General features: G+C 37.0%; 2 protein-coding genes across 14 annotated transcripts in view; one reads left to right on the plus strand and one right to left on the minus strand.

The window, feature by feature from the left end:
- The window catches only part of WDR20 (WD repeat domain 20), a 60,037-nt gene extending 45,394 nt beyond the window's left edge, over positions 1–14,643 (plus strand). For 3 of the 7 annotated variants that reach the window (XM_063290342.1, XM_063290343.1, XM_063290340.1), the window contains one exon: positions 2,401–3,242. In XM_063290342.1, the coding sequence (XP_063146412.1) occupies positions 2,401–2,483 (83 nt within the window). In that variant the 3' untranslated portion in view covers positions 2,484–3,242. Of the gene's footprint in view, positions 1–2,400; positions 3,243–4,784; positions 4,920–6,994; positions 7,060–13,294; positions 13,784–14,446 lie in introns of those variants that run through there. The other 4 variants (XM_063290337.1, XM_063290341.1, XM_063290338.1 and 1 more) reach the window with 3 other exon arrangements.
- MOK (MOK protein kinase) lies at positions 6,172–23,450 on the minus strand. Of its 7 annotated transcripts, none has more exons than XM_063290346.1 (13): positions 23,249–23,450; positions 18,503–18,621; positions 17,669–17,783; positions 17,028–17,117; positions 14,761–14,831; positions 13,634–13,712; positions 13,275–13,323; positions 12,017–12,195; positions 10,938–11,039; positions 9,844–10,017; positions 9,462–9,573; positions 8,022–8,225; positions 6,172–7,936 (listed from the first exon to the last, which is right to left on the minus strand). In XM_063290346.1, exons 2-13 carry the CDS (start codon positions 18,540–18,542, stop codon positions 7,856–7,858), a joined length of 1,296 nt encoding a protein of 431 aa, XP_063146416.1. In that variant the 5' UTR covers positions 18,543–18,621; positions 23,249–23,450; the 3' UTR covers positions 6,172–7,855. The 7 variants fall into 7 exon arrangements, with proteins under 7 accessions (XP_063146416.1, XP_063146415.1, XP_063146414.1 ...); XM_063290345.1 differs by having other exon boundaries at positions 12,017–12,192; positions 18,476–18,621; XM_063290344.1 differs by having other exon boundaries at positions 18,476–18,621.
- Positions 23,451–24,252: the final 802 nt, after the last annotated feature.

Genomic DNA, 24,252 nt, shown 5'->3' on the forward strand with positions numbered 1-24,252 from the left:
TATTCTGGCCTTTTTTAAAGTTCTTAGTGATCTTTTAAATATCTCTTTAAATATGTTTTACAATAAATAAATAGTCTTATACTCTGACAAAATACAAGATTTTAAACAAATCTAGGCAACTTTTGCAAACAAATACCATATGTGTGTGCACAGCTTTGCAGAAATATATGTTGAGAAATTTTAAAACGGGGGAAAAGGGGAGCAGGACATTTTTTGCAGAAATGGGTTATGGAATTTAATTATTTTTTGTCATTTGTAAGCTAATTTTACTACTTTATGAGCATATATGTATTAGAATAACAAGGATCCTACTGTTTGCCATACTTACTAAAGTTCTGAAATAATAGTTTTTAAATAATTTAAAATATACCAAGAGTGAGAGGTAGGTGTCAAGTTGCTCTTGCTTAGTGGTATTAAACATGTCTTATTTTTTGGTTTGAGAAAATAGGGAAATAATACAATTACATTGTTTGTTATCATATCTGAGAGAAGGGAATTTGGAGATAAATTTCGTGATTGTACAATAATGTTTGTTTCTCACAAGACTGAGTTGTCTGTTAGCACTGATTTTACTTTGGGGAGGGAGCTTGCAGAAGTGGCTGTCATTACTTAGATCAGCTTAATAAACAGATTGCATCTGATTTCACATTTGATTATTTTTAATTTCTGTTGAATTCTTCTTCATGCTATATTTTTTAAAAAAGAGTTTATTCTTAATGACACCTTTTGCCAATTTTAAACATTAGTATTAAGACCAAAGTTCCATGCTGAATTTCTAATGTATCAAGCATTATTGTATAATATAAAGAATGCCTAGCAGAATAATTATTTATGCTGGCCTTAAAATATACAGGATGTGGACTAAATCAGTTTATTTTTTTGTTGTTGGCCTCTACCAGAAATAGTATCTTAGCTAAAAAAAAAGTTGTTAGATCTTTGGAGTATGAATGTGTCAAAACAGATTCTTATGGCTTGTCTTGTTTAGGACAAGTGTTCATTGTATAACTTCCTTGTTTCAAAAACTCTTTGTTTCTTAGCATTTTATTGGTATTGGGAGAGAGCAAGAAAGAGCTCCTGTAGATTCCAAAGATGTAATTAATTCTACATTACAAGTAGGCTTAAATCTTGAGTGTGACCAACTGTAGCTGGATGATACAAAGTTTAAGAAAAATATCTGGATAGTCAGGTTTTTTTTAGAATATGAAGGATTCCCACCCAACCACCCACCCACAAATAATTAAAATAAAGCTTTTTTGAGTATATTTTAATGTTATGTGCAGATCTTTGAAATGTCAGAGGTTTGTGTACAAATCAGAAATTCGGCTGTTACATTTTTAAACCTATGTTGTCAACTTCAGGAATCAGTTTCTGATCTCAAAAATTATGGCTTATTAAGCCATAAACTGAAAAAAAATTAATTGTCAGAGGAAAATATGACATAACAGTTGCTTAAAAATTTATGGACTGCAAGTACAGTTCACATCAAATATTGGGCAGAGTCCCTTATTAGTGTCCCATTCATGGAGAGGCATTCTTCATTAAAATGGCTCATATCCTTGAAATTTTCCATGTAATATCTGAATGAATTACATAGGACTATTTAGTCTGCTGAAAAACCAGAACATTTGTCTGGTGAAAAAACAGAGCCAGAAATTTTTATCTTCCTTACCTTAAGATTGAAGCATCTGTTCCTGTCCAAAGGTTACATAAATTGGCTGAGAATCTTCAAATTGCTATTTCAGGCATCAGATTGGAAACCCATTCATTAATAAACTTTTTACTCTGGTAAAATTACTTATGGGCAATTGTATTTATGGGTACAAACTATAAACTGCAAGGAGTATTAGTAATCTGAAAGGACGAATCACATCAGCAAATAACTAATTTTTCCCAGCAAAGGGTTCATAATGTAGACACACTTTGTAGTTCACTTCCTTTTCCTAACATTGTAAGATACTGTATAAGATAAACTATTCTGTGCGGTTTTATTACATTTTCTGTGTGAAGAAGCCCAAGTGTTCTATGGCACTGATAAACTGAACATTTAATGTAGCATGAAATCTCTATTTTAAGAGTTTACTGTTGAGATGTATGAGGATATTTCTGAAGTCAGCTTGGGAAAACTTGCGCCAGTGTTCTTTTTATGATGCTGTAAGACTTCTTGCTTGTTATACCATACTACAACTGTTACTGCCTTGATCTTCTGTTCATGTCCTAAATCTTGGAAGTTGTTTTGCTGTATCTGAGTGAAATTATTCACTAAAATTTTTTAAATGATGTGATCTACAATTATAAGTTGAGTATGCAAATACTCTTCAAGAAAAGTCTGCAACCATAAGTGTTTAGCAAACTAACTGTTGGATTCTCTTGCTGGATTAATGTAAACTGCTTTGTTTGCAGGGTGTATTGCCATCCCAAAACCAGGCCAATTCTCCAAGTGGAACTGTAGTATAGCCATCACACTCCTCCTAGCAAACCTTTGAACACAGAACAAGAAGTAATGACAATGGAACCAGGAGCTGCTGTTCAGCCAGAGAGCATCACAAATTCTTAAAGGCAGAGTGTTATGTGAATCACATAGTGTTTTACAAAATAATACTGTAATGAGTTATATTTTTACATCTAATACTTTGAGGCTGCTCACCTAAGGAAGAATTTTGCTTAAAAATGCTTCTTTTGGTGCTACAATTAAAAATAGTAATTGCTTTGTATTTCTCAGTGTAATTTAATCATATACCTACATCAACACACATCCACAGGTGTAAAATAAAATGTTTCTTAAATCCAAGTAAGTTTAATGGTGTTATAAATTAGAATATTACTGTTTGGTTTTTTCTTTGCACTGCTTTTTTTTAAACCAGAGATGGTTAACCTGAAAAGCTCTCAAGGGAAATTAAAGTCATTACTTTCTGGCTTCACAAATGTAATTCAGGAAGATGGATGCTGCAATCATAGGTTTTTCTAAAAAGATTGTTTGCACTTAAATAGCGTAATGCTAGTGGATAATTACTTTTAAATGGGTGTTTGGGCACCCTCTAAAGTTATGTTATAAAGAAACAAATCCTTTGTATCAAACATTTTATTTTAATAATGTTTCAACTACAGTCAATCTGTATTATATGTGTAAATAATGTAATTCAGTGATTGGGGAAATCAGTCATTACACTAGTAATTTTAATCATTTAAGAAAGTGATATTTCTAATTCAGAAAATACATATTATTAAACTATCTTGAATATGCAGTTTTGTTTACTTTCTGTTTAAATCAAATCACCTTTGATGTAACTTTTTGAATGTAATATTTTTTGGTATGGACATGATTTAAACCCTTGTAGAAGATGTTATTTCTGAAAAACACTCAGGTCAGATTTAGTAGCTATTGAACTGGGCTTTTATTAGTAGATGTTACATTCCTGCACTTTATTCTAAACGGCTTTTCCTCAGTATGCTTTAGAACACTACACAGTTCTTAAGCCTAGTTTTTTAAATATATGTTAACGGTGGAGGTCACCATTTTCGTGCGTTGGGAAATCATAATTTAATACCTGTAATGTGATTAGAAACACTGTTTATTTAAAATTATTGTAACAGTAGGTTGCCACTGTAGAATAATGTGCCAAAGTACATCGTTCTCCTGTTTCAATGAAAAATGGATGCCTTGTTGGAGGATAAATATGAGAGTCTACATAATCACTGCTTGGTTAGTTACTATTAAACTAATTTTGAACACACCGAAATATGAAGAATCCCCTTCAGTTTATTTATTAAAGAAAATGCTGTCTGCCTGATAGTGGAATTACATGGCTGAGGATTCTTCTCTGGAGGTCAAATCAAGAGGCATCCAGAGGATCACAGGCTTTTGTCAAAATGGTAGCAGCACTGCACCATTATGAAGCAAGCCCTGCCCCTTTTCTGTAGGCCTGCAACATCATGATGCACGTAAAAAAGGGGCAGAACTTGCATTGCGACTGTTCAATGCTGCTTTCTTCATCTTCTCCCCCCACCCCCTCTGTCAAAAGTCCTGAAGTTTTGTTACCTTGGGCAGAGATGTTACAGAATTATTTCCCTCTTTGCCCCATGCCAGTCCTTTATTTGATGGTGGTTCTGAAGCAGCAGAACTGGGGAAGCGAAGAGCTTATTTGAATACTTGTGACTGCAGCGTCTCTCCACCTTCTGGATACTGAAAGAAAATGCTGACCGATAAAGGCTACAATTCAGAGCACTTTTTGATAAATACTATTGTTTCAAGGTGTTACATTTCATGTGTATGAAGGATTGTGCACATAATTCTACTTGTTGGATCTAAAATTCTGCAGCTCCATATCTTTAAGAATCTGCCCATCACACTCTTTGAAACAGTTTCAGTAGTACCTGTAGTATATTACTATTTATTGGGCTGCATATCAGCCTTTTGCAATACCCCAAAGTGTTTTCTGGTTTATAGTAAATACTTTTAAAATAAGTTTGAAATAGCTAAGTAGTACCAGGCTATTTTTGACCACATAATACAAAGTGCTAGTGGAAGCAAAATAAAAGTGCCATTTTAACTGTGTGTTGGCAGGTTTGATACTAGGCAAGACATTTTTATGCCTTAAGAGCAAATCATAGTAGCTTGCTTCACACAATTATAAGCCTTAAACATTAATTATATAGTATAATGGCTGGATTCATACATCATGCTAAGCCAAAACTACATAAAACATATGGCTCAGCACAGTGTGTGAACCAGCTGCTTAAAACCCAAAATTTGGATGTAACTGTGAACACACTGTTTCTCTCTACAGAAGGCATTTCATCCTGTGGAGGCAGAAGGGGCTGCTTTTGCTGAGTCTCTCTCTGCAAAAATGTATTTGGGGGAGGGCAGTCATCACAGAATTGCTTCTTCCCTTTCTGCTGCTGTGAGCCAAGTCTGGAAATCGGTATGTATGATTATACTTTTAGAAGCAAGAAACACTTCATAAGTGGTTGAACCACTTTTAAATGAAAGTAAAAAAAATAAACAATTATGTAGTAAAACTTTGAAACTAGAAAGCAAAAGAAAAGCAGGCTTTAAAGACAGTAATAGTCTTGAGATCTAAGGAACACAAAGTGAAAGTGCAGAGAATCCATGTTGTAGTTTTAGTCTAAACAAGTGTCAAGTAATCCCTGTGAGTAGTTTTGTGTAGAGAGAGAGGGGAAGTCCCTTGCCTGTGCTGACCTTTGCCTAGTTCTGAGAGAGTCCTCAGTTTTGGAAAGCAAGTATGAAATTACAGCTTTTATGAAATAAAATAATCTAGCTTGTCAAGTATATGGGTAGATTTCTTGATAGTGCTACGCTAAAATCTTTAAAGGCTGAACAGTAAAATTTGGGGAAACTTGCCTGTTTCATCTCACTGTGCATGACACTCTCAAGCGGTTGTGCAGGGCTTTCTACTTCTATTTCTTGATTAGGAAGTTACCTGCAGCCACCCTTCTGCTTACCTTTGCAATTATAAAATCTACAAAATTTGTAAAAGAAAGGTATTCCAAAGTGTTTTTAGCTGATCCCATGCAATTCAAAAGTATTTACATTGTAGTGTTTTAGAAACTATTCAATCAGTATGATATGAACAGAGATCACATTGTTACTGTCAAATGTCTAAGCATACCTAAAAGCAAGAGGTTCCACGTTTGCCCCTTTTTGTTTCTAAAAGCAATTGTCAGGTAAATTGTCTTCAACATGTGATAGCGTGAGACAAATCTTGGAACTAGTTTCCAATGAAATACAACGTACTTCTGCTCATTATACATGTGTGGAGAGAATAATGTGTGTGAAGTACAAAGGCTTTTTGTGATAATTTATTTCAGGGATGAAATCATAGAGTATGTCCTTCTACCAGATCAGATTTGTTCAGTATCAGATCTATTTAGCTTGGTATAGCCTCTTTGGGATATTAAGCAGAAGGCTTTGCCTTCACCTTCACCTGACTTTCTGCACCTGACAAGTCAACAGGCAAAATCTGCTTGACCACCCATTTCTTTTCCTTAAGTGCTCTTAACAGTAAATATCTCCATATTTTGGCTATTTGAAGAGAGCTTTCAGACTTCTGAAGCCAACCTGGCTGTTTTTCATAGAGTAAAGTAACAAAGATTAAATTCTTAATAATTAAACTGAAGCATTCTTTTATAAGTTTGGAAATTGACTAGAGACAGTATTTCAACTCTTTATTCAAATTGCATTGTACTTTATTCAATACTGTAGGTGCCTTGTTTTAAATTACAAGATCTTAGAACAAGTTTTCAACATTCTGGATATGACTAAAGCCAATAAATATATGAAATATTAATGTGTGTGCATGATGGACATGAAAGTTCTTAAAGGATTTTTTTTCCATCCTTGTTTGTAGCCTTTAGCATTTATAGGTTGAGATCCAGATTACATCTGAGAAGAATTCCACTCAGAATTTCCTGCTAGAGGTTTTTTTGGGAGGTGGGGGAGAAATGAAAAATATTTTTCTCCAAATTCTCAATTTCAAATTATGCCTCTATCCTCTCTAAAAGACAACTTTGTCCTGAAGACTTGGAGGATTTTGTGGAATAGTATGGAGAGTGATGAAGAGAAGACAGCAAAAATCCCTTCATTTTTTGTCCACACAAAATGTCTTCAATAGATCTCAATCCCTCCAGTAATTTGGTTTGAACAGAAGTATAAATAATGGCAAGACTACATCCAGCCAACTAAGCATAGCTACTGAATGCACAAGCGAATGATTGCCTTTGCGTAGGGGAAAAAATACAGCACTTTTTCGTATTTGCTTTATGTATTGTATTTGTGCTCTGTGACTTTTTAGCAAATTATACCATTGTGGCTTCCCTCCTCTAAGATACAGTCCAGTCTTAGCTATTCTTTTTGCCATTTTGTTGAAGCATTGATATTTCAATGTTATTTAAGATGCAACTGTTATATTACTTTTGGTCAAGCAAGATCAATATTTTTCACTCTAGTTCAATACACCAATTTTTTTTCTTGTTACAGAGAGATGGTATTTGACAGTGCTTTGTGAGAGGACAATGTCCTCATCATAATCCTATAAAAATCCTTGTTAGTCTTAGAATAAACTTACCTTTAAAATGTGATTTTATTTTTGCTGATACCTCTGAAAAGCTAAATTAAATGCCCTTTAGAGTAGGTTACTCTCTCCACCACAAGAGTTTTAAACATAGCCTTTTCAGAACAAATATATAACACATTCTACATTGAACTATGCTGGTGTGACAAACTACATCATCTGAAACATGCTTGCACTGCTCAGATTTCCATATAAGAGCACATTTCAGTAACAACTGTTTATCTTTTTAATCTGCCATACATGCAAAAACCTGCTAACTTACAATACTTGTTTTGGAAAACTATTTTCTATACTAGGTTATATTTAAATTAAACTAACCAGACTCAAGTTTTGAAGCTTCTAAATAATTGTCAAAGAAGATTGGCTCTGATTATCCCTACAGTCACATATACAACCTTCCCCCCCAGAAATTCAGTTTTATTATCTCATATATATATATACATACATACATACATACATACATACACAATGCAGCATTTCATATAAAAGTTGGAACAATTCATTCCTGCCAGTGCAACACAATTAAATATAAGATCACCTTAAAAGAAAACTTTTTTAAAAAAATAGCAGGAACTCCTTTAAAAAAAAATCAAAGTGCATTCTGAGCTATAAAAATGGTGGTTATATAGTTGGCTTTAAAAAAAAAAATGTAAGTCCCAAAGAACGATTGTTGTAGCATCTTGTTGCAGCATTTGAGGAGATAAGGCACTTTTGCCATTTGTGTACTTTTTCAAAGAATCCAAAGAGCTTGTGAGAGTTTTGATCCATCAAAATCCTCCACCTCGTCTTTCCAGAGCAGGCAAGTGGTACTGTTTCATAGGAGATTTAAATTCCTTCTGTTTTTCAGACTGTTGATGAGACAACAGAAGTTAAAATGGGCTATAATCTACTTGTACAAAATAGTATGTAATCTAATAAGCAAGGCAGAATTACCTTGCAATGTGTCCCAAAATATGTTATAGGTTGCAAAACCTGGACTTGTCTGTTGGATGCTGGGAGGGTAAAAACTGACTGAAATGAAGGATTAGAGTAAGAAGTCAAGTTGGTTACAGCAGGAACTGTCAGTTTTGGCAACTCAACTGCATTGGGAAGTCCATGATGTCCCAGTGGATTCTCCTGGGCTTGCCTAAGAAAGTTCTTTTAAAATAAAAATACAAGTTCAATTTTTAAAAAATTTATTTTATGTAGGCTAAATGTGTTTGATCCCCCTCACATATGCTTTAGGTTGGTTTAGATACTGCCACCTCTGCAGTTACTCCCAAATACATGTAAACTTCCACCCAAATGTTTCATAGGGAAGAATGCTGCTTGCCTTTTGAATGAACTCATCAGATGGAAGTACGATGTTGGTGGAAGCCTTTATACACAGTTAGATCAATAAAGGGGGAGAGGGCTAAATGGTAGCAACTATACCATAGATATTTTTAAAAGGGTATCCTAAGGTTACATTCCACTGTTTTTCAAAGACTTTCAAAGGTGTTCGTTGAAAGTGGATACTGCTTGAAAAACTGGCTTAAGTCTTTGATTATTTATTTCTAAAGTTGAGCTTTAGAAACTTAGAAACTTCAGATAAGCCTTAGAATGACACAATTTCCTTCCTTTCTTGTTCTGTTACTGGCATCAGAATTTATTCCTTGAGTATGTAAACAAGGCAAGGAACATCCATTAGATTTTACAGAGAACTGGATAAACCCTAGGAATGTGGTACTGCTAGCTTAAATCTGGTATGGCAAGAACTCTACAACAAAATACAGGAATGTACTGGAATTAATTACTTTTTGTTCCCTAATTGTGATTGTTTTTTATTTTTCTTTTTTGGGGGTGGGTGGGATGAGGGATAGAGAATGTATTTACACAAAATAATCTTTGGGAATTACTGAACAGATTTGTTGATACCCTTAATATTCCCAGAATAACTGTTTGAGAAGTTGGCAGAATCAGATACTTCATAATTATTATATATTGATTCCATAAACCTAGATGTAAATTGGATGACTTCCAGAAAGCGTGTGAGTAGTTAATTCCAGCACTACTTTGAGTGTCCTCACAGAATCACTACAAAAAGAAGCCATGAGTAGCATATCTAAAGCTAGACCACCATGCTATTCCATGTATTGCTTGCATAAGGGATAATGGTATAAATTTAGACAAAGCCTTTCCAAACCTGTAAATCACATCTAGGTGTCCAATAGTTAGAGACAGCAAAAATCCATAGAGATCCTGCAATCTTTTGATATAAGAATTCTCAAGCATGTTTCACATGTCCAGGATGATTAATCAAAGCAGCAAAATTGACACAGAATTGTTCTATAAGTGTGTGAACAAAAATGGCAGTAATTAAATAGGTTTATTAGTCTTTGATTTAAAGATTACCTGCCTTTGATCCTCCTTTGAAATACGCCGCAAGCCAAGAGAATCCCTTTCTAATGGATTTTCTACCAATCTCATTTTTCGGTGTATGTTTAAAGCTTGTTTCTCTGCCAACCTGTTTAGTGTAAGTCAGACAAAATCCCATATATGACCTTTGAAATTCTTTTCCATCAATTAGACAGTCAAATCACTCACCTCTCTCCCTTAGACATATTAAACAAATTGAAATGCAAATGCTAAATGCCCAACTCTAAGCATTAACTTAAGTTTTAGCTTAGTTGGTTCAGAATTATCAAGCTTAGGTATTTTAAACCTTAGCAGGCTAGAAACATTTTCAATTGAATATTGATTCAAAATCAAGCTTCCTTTCCTTTCCTTTCCTTACCTCAGTTCTCTGAAGTAAGCATGCTGCAGTGCTTCGTGCGCACAGATTCTCTCATCAGGATCATACTGTATCATTGCATACATAAGTGTCAGGCTCTTACTGGACAAGTTAGACATAAATGGAGAGATTCCTTTTCCTTTTCTGGTGGGGAAATCAAAACTCATCACTCTTGACCTGCATAAATCCAGTGAAAGAAAATGCATTCCTGTCAATGGAGTCAGCCTTATTGGCATTGGAAGGATATTAAAGAAGTTAAAATGGAAGCTTCTGGTTTCAAAGCATTTCTTGTCCCTGTATTTGCCACATAGGGCAAATTACATGTGTGCGACTATATCATTGTGCAAATACTACAATTTAATACTTGTCAGTTGTTGGAACCCAAGTACATAAGGATGGATTTGTGTGATGCTGATGCCATGACATCACTGTGGTTTTCTTCGGGTCCAACTGATACTACCCTCACCTGAACATAGGAAGTCAAAGTAACTTTAAACTTTATGTTCCAGTTCATCCAGGTGATAACTGTTCAATATTGCTTCTCTAGAATAAAAAGGACACTTAATAATAAACTTCCCTTAAAAATTTATTCAGTAAAGCTAGATAAGCCTAGCTAGATAGCAGCAGCCCAGCTAAGGTCTACAACCTTAGTTTATCTCTGAAAAATTGAACACAGTTGAAGCTGATCAGTACTTGATAGGAGACCAACAGGAAACACAGGTCTACAGGCAAGACTGGGAAATCAGTTCTACAACATTGGCAAGAAAATTATCAATACTTGTCCAAAAAAACTACCAGGATTCAAGCTCTATTTGATTGTGTCTTTACGGAAAGCTAAAGATAAAAAGAAGGTAATCATTCAATTAAAGGGGACTTCCTACAGCTTGCTTCACATTTCTGTGACACTTGCAAGAAGAGTTAGAAGCATTTATCAAGGGAACAGCAATACAAAACAGTCTAATATATTATGAAAAACATATGTTAGATTTGACTCTGGTCAGCTGTAAAGTAATAAACATACACATCTTCTAAAGTAATTTTATGCAAACTTACTTAGAAGAAATGCACTAATGAATCTCAAGGGAAACTGCACTTACTGTTTGAACTTATTAAGAACCTTCTTAGGAGGGGTACCTATTATATCATGGATTTTTGATATCTGGTCCAGTTCATTAGATCCAGGAAAGAGTGGGTGGAAACTGAAACAATAAAGAATATAATTGGTAATGTGGTGAAAACTGAACTCTGTGACAAGCTTAATTCTTTGTTGTTATGAGAAAGTTGTTCATCCTCAGTCCTAAACAATGTTGCTGGTTGCCATTATGCCAGGTAGTATTTTTTTAATCAAATGTACTGTCATTAATTCCATTTCCCACCTGTGTATTACTTAACATCTCTCAAAATGAAAAGAAAAAAACTTCAAGAGACAAAAGTATTACAGAAAAATGTTGTCTGTACAATTTAGCCTGTAGCTACCTAAATATGTCATCAGCCAGAAATGAAGTATTTGTGCTAAAGCCTATAATCCCCCAAATTCAACAATATGCATGTGGCATGGCCGTGTCTCAAATGTTCTCCTCAGAGACACATTTGCTTGAAGCCAGATAACATTTCCACTTTTAAGACCTGGACAGCACATTAGGACTCTCAGCTAGTCTTCAAATTATTTTTCCTTTCTTCATTAAGCTGCTGATGTTCACTTTTCTAACCACTGACTAGATCCAGATATATTGCAGCAAGGCTGCTGTACTGTACCCCTTCATGTTGAACCGAAGCACCCAATGCTGAATCACAAACCCCACAGTTACAACAGTGGACTTTCTTGACAGATAAGACCACAATGATTAACAAAAAGTGACAAATACGCAAACCTTTCTTATTGAGATAGATTGTAAGTCCATCTTGCCCAGCAACTCTTCAAAGCATCAAATGGCTTTCGCAGTGCCACTATGCAAAGCATTGACTAGCAACACAGGCATTCAAATTGGAATTTTCCCCATGTAAAATATGTGCTTTACCACTGAACTTCAACTCTTCCTCAGTGTTGTATTTGTATTTTTTCCATGATTCAGCCTATAACCATCTCATACCATCTGTACAAATCTATACTTCAAAAGAGTTTCCTTATTCTTTTTAATTTAGTCAGATGTTACTTTCCTTCTGATAAATAACCTACCTTGCAATTTCATAAAACACACAGCCAGCACTCCAGATGTCCATTTTGTAACTGTAGTAACCATCTGTAAGAAGACATTCAGGTGCCCTATACCAGCGTGTAGAGATATATTCTGTATATGGCTGCTTAGAATGTATGCTCCTACAGGATCCAAAATCTCCAAGTTTGAGAAGATCCTGCTACAATAAGACAATTTGTGCATCTCAAATGAGCAGGCATTAAAATTATCTGTACAAATAATGAAATGAATACTTCAAGATGAGGAATCTTAATATCAACCTCAGCTATTGTATTTATGAAAAGAAAGGACTGATTTTTTTATGTTCTAAACTGGCAGTAACTGGTTTTTGAATCCTTGGCCACAAGGTGGCCTTTGGAATAAATGTGAAAGTACATACAGGTAGCCCTCAGTTATCAACCACTCGTTCAGTGACAGTTTGAAGTTGCGATGGCACTGAACGAGCGGTACTTATGACTGGTCCTTGAAGTTCCAGCTGGCACACCACCCCGTGGTCATGTGATCACAATCTGGGCGCTTGGCAACCAGCACCCCCTCCCCAGCCTGCATGCACTTGTGCAACACAGCAGCAATTGCAGCCAGCACGCACTCAACACAGCACCCCACGCCATACTCCGTGGTACTCACCTGCCCTCCGGCCTGCTTGCAAACCGCCAGGAACATGTAACTTCCAGCCAGCTTCCCCATTAACTTTGCTTGTGAGAAGTCAGCAGGAAGTTGCAAATCGCGGTCACGTGAGGTCCTCACTTAACAACCCATAATTTTCACTTAACAAAGGCAACAGGTACTGCTAGGATTGCTGTCACTAAGCAATGCAGTCATGTGATATCACGCTTCATGACCACATCACTTAGCGACAGAAATTCCTGTCCCAATTACTGTAGTTAAGTGAGGACTACCTGTAGGCTTGAACATTAAGTCTTCAGAGAATTGCTAGCAGAAGGTACTCAAGAGATATCAAATTTGATTTTTTACAGCTTGGATCAAAAAAGATTGACTTGTCTAAAAATATACCTTATTTTTTTCCATGAGTCATAAAAAATAATCGATGCTAAAAGCAAGACAATATTAAATCCAAAGTAAGCATTTGATAGTTAATCATCAGAAAATTGAAATGCAATTTTTCCTATAGAAACAAGACATGCATTCAAATACCAGTCCTAGAACAAACATTTTAAAACATAAGAATTTTGGTACATTCATACTGCTTATGCTATAAAATTACCGAAGACAACATACCTTTATTAATATGTTTTCAGGTTTCACATCTCTGTGAAATATTCCATTTCTGCATCAAGATAAAAATCAAGGGAAAGGTAAGTATTTTTATATTAAAGCTGTGGTGCAGAAAGCCACATGTTTACTGGTGTATTCAAGCCTACCCTTCAGTTTTGACACAAGTTCTAGCACCCCTCCTGAAAAATTATCCACAAGGTTCTGAAGATATTCCAGAGAAGAGAGGACAACCAGAAAGGTAAAGCTAGTCAAAGCCTGTGACACATTTATATACTTTAGGTACATGAATGACACTCTACAGACTCCAGTCCATTTAAATAGCCAAACTGTACTTTTGCGAGCAAGTAAATAAACTTTCCTACCTGTGTATGTGATCAAGAGATTTGCATAACTGGTACATATAACTCATTATTTTCTTTTCGGGCAATGGTTTTTTTCTTCCTGGAATTTGGAAATCAAGTTTAGTAGAATTTTTTATAATGATCACTTGAAAATAAAAGAACTTGCAATGATTTTGGCTAGTTAACTAATTTTTAAATATAGCTATGAAATGATTTGCCTATGACCTATAACCATGTCCCCTAACCTAGCCTGGATATTCAAAGTTGCTCTATTAAGGAGCACCTTGTCCATCTTCAGTGGATGCATCATCGGTATTTCTTCCTAAAAAGACAGATCTGGCTACAGGACTCATATCTGAATCACTGTCAAGATTAGATTCCTACAATGTGCTCTACATAAGGCTGCCTCTGACAAGGGTTTGCAAATTGCACCTGATATGAAAGACAGTGGGCCAGGATGCCTTTTTGACTGTATTGTACTAGTCTTATATCAACTGCAATAGTTTTCTATCATATTCTGAAAAATTTAGAACAGGAGTCTAGCTGTTCTACATGACAATGCAGCCATTGGTTCTGAATCATGAGTAAGGTATTTGGAAGCAGGATAGGACCTCACTCCATATACAAGTGCTATAATAGAGATCCCAATTCTGTACCACAGTGAAGTAGTAGTTTTCCAGTTGCTGATGTACAATTATCATCTTTGACTAACTATCCATACTCACTTGGCTTCAGTTGATGGTGGGGATGTGCGCAAATATTTAACCATTCCTGACACAGCAAATGTATGCAATGATTAATGACCTATGTTCTCCTTCTAAATTTTTCTTGCAGACTGCCCCCTCTTTTTCAGGATAGCATTCTCCTTCAATATATGTAATTATATGGAGGTGTTCTCCCTGTATTCCAAAACCTCCCTCTGCCTTAACTTATTCTGAAGGAAATCAACTGCCACCAGAAGAGATCCTGTCTACATCCATGTTAATCTGAAGGGTTTTTCCATAACTGCAAGTAAAATACATCTTTTTTCAACATGCAGCAGTGTCCTACTTAATATGTTTAGTTATACTAAACACACATCTCTTGCACTTGTGAAAACATTGCTTCTAAGCAAGAGACATTTTTCAGGTACTGTATACTCTACATACCTTTGATCAATTCATAAATATTCATGTCCATAAGTTCACATATTAATGCAACTGCACCAGCTTTCTTGTCACTAAAGAAAAAAGTTGGTTTTAATGTAACTATATGAAAGAAAGAAGAATAAGTTGTGTAAGCACTTAAAGAATGGGACAAGTTTTTCAATTTTTTTAAAAAAGCATTTACTATTATTGGTTACAACTACTGTTTTCCAATTTCCTTATTTTTCATTAGCCTTTGCATATGCATGAAAAAAATACTGTATGTTAAATATACACTCTTATATGCCACTATCTCTGTATATATCAGAGATGAGCAAACTTTTTGTCATAATAGGCACATTGGCTTAGGCAGGGCTACACATGAATTCATGCAATTTCAGCTGCATCAAAATTGGTGGGGAAGGAAAGAAAATCTACTTCATTTCCCCACCTCATCTCTCATGATCTTGAAAAAGATTATATTGGAGAAGACATATAAGGATGACTCTCTTTGAATATCCTCTTCCTCATCAAAATTGCTTAGAAACCTCCCCAGCCTTTTTTTTTGCAGAAAATCAGAAGTCCGGTCTTCTGGGAAACAAGGCCTTCAAGGAAATTCATATTCATGCACTTTGTGACACTGCTGGATCAGTTTCTCAATAACCCAAGAAATGTCTAATGGGTGGACTACTGAATGACAATTGTGATGAGGAAAATCATCCCTCTTTACCAGCACAATAGTAATAGTGGTGGTATGAAGGAGAAGATGAAGAACCTGTGGCAGACAGCAAGCCTTTAATAACCTCAGGTGGCCTACAAATTGCTCACCCTTGTGTACTTGATAATCAAAAGCAAACCATGCTACACCTGGATATGTTTTTTTAATTAGAACCAACATTATTTAAAAAACAAAAAAGAAATGCTTCTGATGTTAACTTTTTTTTTTTGCCTGCACAATCTAGAGATTACTGACAGTAGTATATTGTTTGTCATTATCAGAAACAATACTCAGATTTTAAGCAAGCAACAGAATAATTTATGAACACATAAACGTGCCTTATAAAAGCATATCATAAGCCCATCTTGACCAGTTCTGTGGTCACAGGTGGGGACCTTTCTGAGCCCTGTAACTTGACAAATAACTGTGACTGGACAAGTCAAGATTAAAATTAGTACATTTCTACATGCTGTTACTGAACTACAACATTCTGCACTAGGAGAAGAAATTGCTTTGCTCTGAGAAGAAAGACTCCTATTTCTAGCTGAGAACTGGGCATGGGCATCTGCAAGTTTCTGTTGCTTCCATCAAAATGATGAAAGCAGTGTTGTGCCACAAGATCTGCCCCTTTTGAATATACATGCAACATTATGACATATATACAAAAAAGGCCAAGGGTTTGTCTCAGTGCCGCTTTTGTTCTGCCCCCCACCCCTCCTCCTGCCACAGATGCCACTGAACCATGGTATTATATACCCTCAGACATTTCTCTTTTTTTCTAGAATAAAAGGATTTGTATTTTCTCTCTTCAGAAATTGTTAAATAGAACAACAAGTGAAGTCCTAGCAAGTAAATGCATTCTCTGGCAAAATGTGTGGTGTGAATTTATGAGGACTGTGCGATTTCTATTTCAGGGTAACAAAATACGTTAGCCTGCTCAGAGTATTCTTTATTGTCAACTGACCATCTCCGTTAGGCAGATGACACGAGTTGATTTTTCATACAACACAACAGAATCTAATAATGCATATCTTCAATTAACCCCCACTGCAAAATCTCAAGGCAGCACCTACGGGAATGAGACTATTTTCCACACAATGCTATTTAAATGCTTCAGTTCTTGAGCTCCTAATTGCATTTCTCTTATATCATAGGTACTTCTACCTTGACACCATTAATATTGCCAGAGACCAATTATGAACATAGAATAAAACTATGTGATCTTTAAAACCTTTATAGATTGCCAGATCAATCCTGAGAACTTATGACACATACTATCAACAGAACAGAATGATGACTCAATGACTATAGCAAGACGTATTATTCAACTCATATTAAGTTCCAAAATTAAGTTGTCCACACAACCCACTCCCTACTTGCTGTCATCTTGAGAGCAAAGGTGCAAGAAATGACAAAATCTCATCCTTCCACAGTGAAAGATTCTTCCCTGAAAATAATTTTATTCAGAATGAGATTTATTTGACAAACAGTAATTGAACATCTCTATAATATATCTGGTGATCAATATGTATGGTACAGAATGGGAAAGGGAAAAAAGGCATGCATCACTTACAAAATCACTTCATGCAATGTAAGAATATTTGGATGTGGATTCAATCGCCTTAATGCTTGTATTTCTCTCAGATTATTCACATGGTCAATACTAGTAGAAAAGATTAAGAATAAACATTCATTTACATGTTGCTGCATATATTTTCCTGAGTCACACAAAGCATAGGCTGTAATAGTCTCTTGGCACATGCATTGGCTTGCATAAGTGCAGTGACCTTTCATGGTTCTTTTCTGGCCAAAGCTCTTAGTACTCTATCAGTTACCACTCACAAAGTTTTAGGTTTTCTTCTATGGTGGCATGGGTGTTATTTCTGGAAGATGGTAGCCCCACACACCTCCCTTACTTCTAGTGATTATGAGCTCTGGAGAAGGAAATCTCTGTGCAATGCTGTATTATTGTACATTGTACTGTACACTAGGACCAAGAATTTCTACTCTGAACACATATTATTTAAGCCCAATATCAAGACATGTCAGACAAAAACATTCTTCCTCTCCCAAGGCAGCTAGATTTTACACATACATTTACAAAAAATATATAATTTATTTTAAAATCAAGTTCTGACAATGAAGATTTAAGTAAACATTTATATACTGAGGTTAAGCTAAACAAAAACTAAAATCGAAAAGAACTAGACTTACCTTTCAAAATGCTGTTTCATTTGTTTACATGCATAATAACGTCCATCTTTTAGACTCTGTACCTTCAGAACATCAGAAAATGTTCCCTCTCCAATTTTACCAATTGTTTTGTATTCTAAAAAGATCAACATTGAAACAGGGTAAATTTATAAATTTAAATTCTGCTTTATCGGACATGTTCATAATTGTAGCTTACTTATTCTAACAGCACACTTATTTCCTCCCCAGATATTTGTCTTCCAGCTAATTCCCATATTATTACTGTAGTTGTTTAAAATTAAAGTTCATCTCTTTGCACTGGGAAAGGGTTATACCAGTACAATTCATTCTTGTGAATTCTGTGAGAAATTCTATTTGTGTTTTTGAAATAACATTTAAGTGCTTTCTGTTAACTGTATCTCACATTGCTATCATCCTCTATGATAATCTGTAGGATGAAAATGATGCAATTTCTAGTATAGTTTTTAGAAACCTGAGTTTGTTGCATCACTGCACTAAAGTAATATACATATAAAAAGAATTATTATTGTGCTTAAATATTTATACCAACAATAAAATGGACTGTCTTTATACTTGCATAAACTTTAGCATACATTAGGGCGTTATCTATAATCACCTAATGTTCCAAGCATGTAAATTTGAAGAGCTTGATTCCAATGTTATCCTATATGACTAGGAAGAGCTGATGAAGTTTTAATCAAACTAATCTATGTGCTATAGACACACAAAAAGCACCCCTCCAGATATATTGATCCCACCTTCATTCATTCCTTACTTTTCTGTGGAGTTGTACATCTGGAAACTCACCCAATTCTAACTGTTTTTTGTATATACCTTTCTGCTCTCTAAATTGGTTTAGTCTTCTCCCATACATATCACCTCTATAGCAAATGCTTCTAGACTCTTCCACTGGCTAACTTCTGTGAGAATTAACTTCTTCAGACTGCATCTAGCTGTAAAGAAAAGTATTTCCAATATAATTGTACTAGTAATCCATAGTGCTCAATAAGACTTTTTCCTAACCATTGTCATGCTTCATGTTTTAATAAAACAAAGTAACATTTTCCACAGTGAAGGAAGCTTCCATTTATGGTTTGTTTATAGTATCACAGAATCATAGGGTTGGAAGGGACCTTCGAAGTCTTCTAGTCTTACATCAGCTAAAACAACTAGGGTTTGCGACTTGAATTCCACATTTTTATTCAGACGCAATATAGTGAGCTATTCTGTAAGGAGGCATTTGTTTTGTTGATATGACTTTTTTTCCTGAATGGGGAATTAAAATCAAAAGGTAGAAAAAGCAAAAGACAGACTGTGTTCACAGTACCCACAGTATTTATGTATATACTGTATACTGCATAAACTGCATATGTAGATATATACATAATATAATCTGCGTACTTACAGATATATACATAAACTTTCCCTACCCCCTCCAAGAACTGGTGGTTGCTTATTCAGAATTGTATTTTGTATTTAGCATGCTACATATATATGTAACCGCCCAGAGTCCCTCTTTTGAGGGAGATGGGCCATGACAAAATTTGACAAACAAACGTGTGAACGGTGGATAACTTTTTATAGCCAGGGCCACAATGAATATTTTGAGATGTTGAGGGCAATGATGAAAAGTGGATAGGGCTACAGTGGTGCTTAAAAGTTTGTGAACTCTTTTGAATTTTCAGTATTACTGCATAAATATGACCTAAAATGTGATCTGTTCTCCACACGTCCTAAAACTAGATAAAGAGAACCCAAGTAAACAAATGAGTCAAAAACATACTTGTTCATTGATTTATTGAGGAAAATTATCCAAAGCCACATGTTATTGTGTGGCAAAAGTATGTGAACCTTTGCTGTCAGTAACTGGTGTGCCCCCCTTGGGCAGCAGTAACAGCAACTAACATTTCTGATAACTGTTGATGAGTCCTGCACATCAGCTTGGATGGATTTTAGGCCATTCCTCCTTAGAGAACAGCTTCAACTCAGGGAGGTTGGTGGGCTCCCTCACATGAAATGTCTGCTTCAGGTCCTTCCACATTTCTATAGGATTAAAGCCAGGATTTCCTTGGCCATTCCAAAACTTCTGCTTTAACCATTTTTGGTTTTACAACTTGTATGTTTTGGGTTGTTACTTGCTGCATGACCCACTTTCTCTTGAGCTTCAGTTCACAGACAGATACCCTAACATTTTCCTGTGGAATTTGCTGGTACAATTAAAAATTCATAGTTCCATTAATGATGGCAAGCTGTCCTGGTCCAGAGACAGCAAAGCAGGCCCAAACTATGATAGTCACCACGTTTCACAGATGGGATAAGGTTCTTATGCTGGAATGTAGCATTCGCCTTTCGCCAAACAAGCTTTTCATTCAAGCCAAAAAGTTCTATTTTGGTCTCATCCATCTACAGAACATTCTTCCAATAGCCCTCTGGCTTATCCATGTGGTCTTTTGCAAACTGGAGATGGACAGCAATGTTCTTTTTGGAGTGTAGTGGCTCTCTCTTTGCAACCCTGCTACACAAATCATTATTGTTTGGTGTTCTCCTGATGGTGGTCTCACAAACACATTTGCCAATGCAAGAAAGGTCTTCAGTTCCTTAGATGTTATCCTGGGGTTCTTTGAGACCTCCTGAAGTATTACACACCTTGCTTTTGGTGAGATTTTATTTATTTATCATATTTATATAGCAACCATTTCACATAAAAGTGACTCTTGATTGGTCAACTGCTCCTGGGGAGGGTAACAATGGTGTTGAACTGCCTTCATTTGTACACAATCTGCCTGACAGTGGACTGGTGGAATCCAAACTCTTTGGAAATAGTTGTGTAACCTTTTCCAGCCTGGTGAACATCAACAACTGTTTTTCAGAGGTCTCCTTTGATTGAGCCATGACATACTTCCACATACCAGTATTGTGAAGTTCAGACTTTGACAGTGAATACCCAGAATTCAGTTCTTTAAATAAGGCAGGATCTCCCACACTCACACCTGATTATCACCCCATTGATTGAAATACCTGACTCTAACTTCCCCTTCAAAAGACCTGATAATCCTAGGGGTTCACTTACTTTTGCCATACATATGTATGTAGCTTTGGATCAATTTTTCCTCAATAAATAAATAAGCAAGTATAATGTTTTTGACTCATTTAATTGGGTTCTCTTTATCTAGTTTTAGGACGTGAGGAGAACAGGTCATGTTTTAGGTCACAATTATGCAGAAATGTTGAAAATTCAAAAGAATTCATAAACTTTCAAGCACCACCGTAAATCACATAAGTGGCTGGGGGCCATACTTCCTACATTTTCCAAAGTTTGGGGGTTACTAATATTTTAGATAGATAGGTAGCCTGGGTTAAAGCTTACCTTAGTTTTTGTTTCCTATCTCAATATAACTGGAAATTAAGGATGCTGATTTTCAGTGATTGTGGTGAGGCAAATCTATAGATTTCAAAATGCTCTTCAGGGGGTACCTGTGGCCCTACAACCTTAGCTTGCCTATATACCCTTAGCATTCCAGGCACTGAATCTATCTTATCTCCCATTCTTACATGTAATATACAGCACTATTACATAACCTTTACTATCCTTCCTATGCTAATATGATATAAACCTTGTTTTTTCCTATTTCAGCAAAATGGTTTATGATTGGGACTGGAAACTTAGTTTTATGAGAGACTGAGGGAACTGCACATTTTTAGCCTTGAGAAAAGACAATGGGGGAATATGAAAGTAATTTTTGATTATTAGGAAGGCATCACACAGAAGAAGCTCAAGAACCAATTATTAAGCAAGGCAAGCTCTTTGCTGAATGTGTCAAATTGCAGACTGGGCAACAATCTGTCAGGGAATGAGTCCTCTTGCACTACACAAGAGAGACACTCAGCCTAAACAGACTATTCCTATGGATCCTATGATTAATATATGTAGCATCTCATCCTTTATTTTATTCAATTTAAATAAATATAAATTATGACTTTATATATACATTATATAAATTATGACTGAAAGAAGAAGAGTATAGCCTTATTTTTACATCACTGCTTTCTATTCCTTAACATTTGCTATAAACCATCTTCTATGCATGTGATCGTTTTGACATTACTGTATGCATGTGTGTGAGGGACTATTAATACCCTGCTCACCAGATCTAAAACTGAGATCTTTCCTAGCCAGGCTATCCCAGATTCTATAAGAGAGATACTGAAAACTTGCTGGAATTTATACATACAGAAACATGTACCTTAACTGACATGATTCCTCTAAAGTTGCCAGCTTCTAATTGTTTTTACAGATGTGAATAAGCTATTAGAGCAAGAAAGGACAATCTGTGACCTCCAAAACCATTTTAATGTTTGTGGGGAAAATAAGAGGCCGCCTTGTTCAGCAATATTAATATATATTAATTAGTGCATAAAATAATAATAGGAACAGAGCCCCCTAACAGCATAGTTACTGAAAATTGATGGTGCAGTTTTGAGACAGTAACATATTCCTTAAAATACATTTTTTGTGTCTAAGAAAACAGAATCCACAAAGACACCTCCCTGAAATCCCAGGTCCACCAAAAGGCTATATATTTCCCATTTTAGATTATCATTCTATCTGCTGCAGTCCTTACTCCCTCCACACAGCCTCCAGCTATCAAAGGGTTGCCTAGTTCAGCCTTATAGAATAGTTTCTGACAACAGAGTGCTTCCCTTTCATTTCTGAGTTCAGTGAAAACTATGCTCAAACAAGAGGCTTGTGAGAATAAGACCAATTATGCCTATGCTAATTACACAGGAAGAGTGCTTAGGGTGGAATACAATCTGAACATTTACTGTGGCTTGATGTTTCAGGGACCATTTCATAGAATTCACTAGATGTCTTGGAACAGAGAGATTAGTATCCATTCACGCTTGGTTTGGGAAAGGCTGAAGGACAGGTTGAACTGAAAGAAAAATGCAGAACCGCTAAAAAGACCGACACACTTCTTACTGTTGGAGCTAGGTAGAAGCTCCTACCAACGTTATTGAAGTGGATCAGCCCCTATTGCCCGGCTTTCTTTGGCCTTTTCAGCCCCGGTTCTGGAGTTCGTTTGCACACGCCCAGGGTTCCACGCTATTCCAAGACGCGACAGGAGCCATTCTTTATCTCACTCTAAGCGAGAGCCGCACTCTGCAACACTTCGCGCCTCCCCGAAACCCCTCCATCTCCCGCCTAGAGTATTAACGGCAGGAGAGGGCGCGTTCGTAACGCCTCCGCCAACCCACGACCCCCCATTCCCGTGGCTTCGACTGCGGCTCCTTGGCTCTAATCCCAACACAACGCCCTCGACGAATCGCCTAAACAGAGAAAATGGGTCAAGCCAAATGCGCCACGTGCCAGGCTGCTTCTCGCTTTCTCTCTCCGAGTAGACGTTTCATCCTCCACTCGCCAATGTATAAAAAAGGAATGCTCTTTCCCCGCTTCTCCTAAACCCCAGCTCCACGCACGCCCCCTTCCCAATCCGTCGGCTCGCCGAATCCACTGGCCGAGCGCCGTCTCCGACCTATCCCACCACGGGCCGCGAACCACCACCGCGCCTCCTCCCTTACTGTTCATCCTCCGAGCCCGCCTCTCCCGCAGGTTCCCTCCGGGTCAAGGGGCGGGCGGGGGCGAGGACACCGGTCCTCTCTGAACCGCCAGACCCCCTCCCCACTGCAGAACTTGTCAGCGCGCCATGTTGTATCCCCGTCACCCTAGCAACCCAGAGCATCAAGCACCTCGACCCGGGAGGACGGCCGTGTCAGCAGCGCCCCACCCCTGCAGCTGCGGGGGCCTCCGAAAGAGCGGCGCAAGCGCAGTCACTAACCTCCGCCCTCTCCTATTGACTGCGGCAGGCGAAGGGCAGGCTTCATATTTGCGGGTTTTCGGAGGTGCGCATGCGGACTGGCGGCTTATTCCTCGCCCGCCGCCAGCCAGCCTCCCTCGTCTTTGCGCATCCTCAATCGTTACGGCTGTCCCAAGAGGGGACTTCTTACAGCCGTTTCTCCCCCGCTGAGTTCGGGTATGCTGTATGGCTTTTTTTCTTAGGACCAAGTCCGCCATTGGTACTAGTTAAGGACGCAACAGAGTTGCGCATATTTTCCTGAGAATAAGTTCTGTTGCAGCGATATATTGAAGATCGAACTAACCTACCAAGTTTTAGTGTAGCATGACGTGGAAACCGAAACCGACTTTGTAAGAATTCGACGGCTGGATCAGGCCAAGCTCGATTTCAGTCCAGCATTTGGTGGCTGGCAGTGGCCAACGAGATGCGGGGGGCGGAGGCTCAGAAATGACGTGGAGACATAACTCCTTCCTGCAGGTGTTCCTCTGCACCTGGTATTTGCAGACCTAGTGCAGCATATGGCGGGAAACCAATAAATTGGGTTAATTGACTAAACATTCCTATTGTGCTATCCCTTTTGAGGTAAGCTGTCTTATGTAGAGTGCAGAAATGATGTAAGAAATGGTAAGACAGAGCAAGGTATGTGATAAAGTAGATAAAAACAAAGTAAAATCTAGTTCACACCAACACCACTCCATACCTTTCTATCCTTGCAAACTATCCTTGCTC

Source organism: Candoia aspera, chromosome 1, assembly GCF_035149785.1.
Source record: "Candoia aspera isolate rCanAsp1 chromosome 1, rCanAsp1.hap2, whole genome shotgun sequence".
NCBI classification, from domain to species: Eukaryota; Metazoa; Chordata; class Lepidosauria; order Squamata; family Boidae; genus Candoia; species Candoia aspera.